The sequence below is a fragment of the Acanthisitta chloris genome, unplaced genomic scaffold (assembly GCF_000695815.1).
Source record: "Acanthisitta chloris isolate BGI_N310 unplaced genomic scaffold, ASM69581v1 scaffold27995, whole genome shotgun sequence".
In the NCBI taxonomy this organism is placed as follows: Eukaryota; Metazoa; Chordata; class Aves; order Passeriformes; family Acanthisittidae; genus Acanthisitta; species Acanthisitta chloris.
Window position 1 is genome coordinate 554 of NW_008675773.1, and position 3224 is coordinate 3777.

Here is a 3224-nt window from a genome sequence, read left to right on the forward strand (position 1 = left end):
TTCAGGGACCTCCCAGTTTAGGGGGAACATAGACTGGTTTGGGGGTCTCCAGCATGATTTGGGAGGACCTATACCTGGCTTGAGGAACCCCAGCTCTGGTTTGGGGGGACCCACCCCAATCAGGTGGAACCCCAGCCCAAATTTTGGGGAACCTGATTTAGGGGGCCCCAAGCCTGGCTTAGGGAACCCCAGCATGATTTGGGAGGACCTAAGCCTGGCTTGGAGGACCTCAGCCCTATTTTGGGAGGATCCTGCTCAGCCTGGGGGATCCTATGCTGGTTTGAGGGGACCCACCCCAATTTGGGAGGACCCCAGCCTCATTTTGGAAGGATTCCAGCCAGGTTTTGGGGACCCTAACCCCAGTTTGGGGGTCCCCAGCCCAGTATCAGTATTTCCCCATAATGTCTTAACTTTTCTGATGAGACTAAATCTAAGCATCTTTACTTTTAGTTTTTGTCCCTGTGTTCTCATCAGCCTCTGTCCTGCTGGCAGATTCAGCTCTCCCAGAACTAACTACTCCCTTTGGATAGGGTACAAAACCAACCATGCTGAGCTGCCCAAAGCATTTATTCTCACCTCACAGCCACCATAAAGGCAAGGGGCTGTGTTTTTGGAAGTCAGAAGGCACTGGAACGTGGGATGAGTGATACTAAGAGGAAATGAGGACACAGGCATGTAGCTGGTTATAAAATTCTACACTCTCTTTCAAAAGCTTTAATAGCATTGTCTCCAGTCATCTTACAAACCACAAAGGACTGTCTGAAATACAGAATAATCAAAGAATACAATGACCCTCCCACCAAAATGAAACATTATACAGCTGCTTTCTTGTCTTCCTCAACACACAGGAGTCATTCCAAGCTGGCTCTGAAAACTGCCACGGCTTGGGGCAAAGCCACACACAACAAAATGAAGTCTTCACACTAAACTGCCATTTCCTCTGTATTTTCATTTACAGCCCTGTGTACCTATCAATCTGTGACATCTCTTTGCACAAGCAACTACATTTACTATTTGTTTTGACTACAGATTTCACTGAAACATTTAAGATAGCACAGCAGGGCCTCAATCATCCCTGACAGGGAGATAGAAGCCCTCTGTTTTGCTCACTATTTATCTGTTGAACAAACTTTAAGTTCCTGAAGTTTCTCACTCAGATAGGTAGTATCTGCCTCTGTCAGATTTTCTGAATCTGACAGGTTTTCCAGGAATCTTGTTCCTGCACAGGGTTTTCCTGTTATTGGATCTATGACATTTCCAACCTTGAACACAATTTCAGCCAGTTCATGTTTCACGTGTTTGCTCCTTCGCTCGGGCAGAGCTTTCAGAAGAACAATGTCTCCAACCACACACTGCTGCAGTGGGTCATGGGCAAAATAGGTTTTTCTTTTGTTAAAGAACTGTAAAAGGCAAAAAAAAATAAAATCTTGCCATTAGATTACAAAATTATGCAATAGGTAAATATCTAGTTATGATAAACTAAGTTTCATTAAGTCTTGTGTATCTTTTTCAATGAGATTCAGTTTGGATCATGAAGATAAATGCAACTGTGCGCTCTAGAGTTTCTCCAGAGAAAGCACAGCACTGCCCTTCCCAGACAATCTCTTGTCAGGATGGTGCTGCCAACTGAGCCTGAAAAGGACAAAGAGAAGGAGAAGAAGGAAAGGATAGATGGAAGAAAAGACAAAGACACAGACAAAGAGCTGTTCACAGTGAACATGTGGATACGGGTAAAAGTAACAAGTTCTTCACTAAACAGAGATTCCCCTTCCCAGCATCACCAGTTTGCAGTGGTCTCTCTGCTCTCCAGTCCAGCTGTGCCTTTCCTCTCCTTTGGATGCTTCACACCAGCAGTGCTTCAGCCACACAACTGTCTTGGCCCTGCCAAGCTGAACGACCTTCCCATGCCATCCACACCTTATGAAATGACATTAACTCTTACTCATCCTAATCTGTTTGAAGTTCATCAGCTCCAAAATCAGTATTTTGATCTTAGTCATTGAGAGTTTTCTTGCTCAAGTCTTTTTCTTTCATATAAGAATTCATATTTATTGGCACAGCAGAATTCAGAATCTTTTATTTGTTTTAAGAAAGAAACTAACAGGTTCTTTTACTGGATAAAATATTGAAATGGGTTCCATGAGACCCATTATCCAAAGCTGACTCTATCCTTTACCTTCTGGTCATCAAAGGCAAGTTATCCCACCTCCACGGACCACAGTTTCCCTATCTAAAGATGGAGAAAACACTCTTTTAACCTTCCTGTTTGAAATGCACTGACAAGGGATAAATACAAGCTTGCACAGCACATCACAGCACAGATTCAAACACCAAGTACTGTTACAATTATGCATTCAGAAAAACAGCTATATAATTTATTGTGACTAATATAGTGTCAGGTTTCCAAGGCATACTCCACATCAACATGAAAAATTAAATCTAAGTGTGAAACAACAAAAACTTACCTTCTCAACTGAGATCAAATGAAGTGCATTAACAAGGCACTTCAAAGAAATACACTTAGCAGATAATTTTTAAGTCCTCACAACAAACTGCTTTCCACCCTTTGCAGTCAACCCCACAGCCAAACCCTTATACAAGCTCTTTAAGGAGTTTGCATGGCACAGAGTCATCAAAATTCTAGGAGTCAAATCCATGAAACATTCCTCCACACAATACAAACACCATCAAGCAAGATAGGTTGTTCTCCAGCTGTTACCTTTAGTAAGTAAGGATCCAGCACCAGCCTTGTCACTCTCACTTTGGCAGTTTTCTGCATTTTGGTGCCTATTACCTTCCCTACTATCCATTTTGCATGCACAGCTCCACGTGGGACAGACATTGTTTAGTTATGGTCATCCAGTGCCTGGCAACAAGCAAGCAGAGGTGTTATTTTAACAACAATAAAACCATAAACAGTGCCTGATCAATGCTAAAATTTTCCCATTTCAGACTAACAGCTTAGTTAGGTCATTTGGTTGGAATAGGGTAGATACAAGCAGCCCAAAACTCCACATATGGCACTACTTCAGCCTTGTTTTACAGCACAAGGGACGTGAACAAATCCTGGTTACCAGGGAAAGTTACTCCAGCACAGCAGTAAAAATGGATGTAACAGCATGAGGATGAGACCTTACCCCATGAAATCCCTTTGAATCACACCAGTTGTCACAGACACAATGCAGAAATGTGTAGCTGTGGAAGTTATTCATTTAACTCACACT

General features: G+C 42.6%; 1 protein-coding gene across 1 annotated transcript; it reads right to left on the reverse strand.

Annotated features, from left to right (window-relative positions):
- Positions 1-932: 932 nt before the first annotated feature.
- MRPS17 (mitochondrial ribosomal protein S17) lies at positions 933-2870 on the reverse strand. Its single transcript, XM_009075895.1, has 2 exons — positions 2720-2870; positions 933-1400 (listed from the first exon to the last, which is right to left on the reverse strand). Exons 1-2 carry the CDS (start codon positions 2840-2842, stop codon positions 1110-1112), a joined length of 414 nt encoding a protein of 137 aa, XP_009074143.1. The 5' UTR covers positions 2843-2870; the 3' UTR covers positions 933-1109.
- Between the last annotated feature and the right edge of the window lie 354 nt (positions 2871-3224).

What these genes read in the sequence shown, in the direction of transcription:
- MRPS17 (XM_009075895.1), bottom strand. Translation starts at nt 2,842, where the DNA reads ATGTCTGTCCCACGTGGAGCTGTGCATGCAAAATGGATAGTAGGGAAG. An exon ending in TGGATCCTTACTTACTAAAG is followed by an intron (nt 1,401 to 2,719) that starts GTAACAGCTGGA and finishes TGCCTTTTACAG; the next exon opens with TTCTTTAACAAAAGAAAAAC.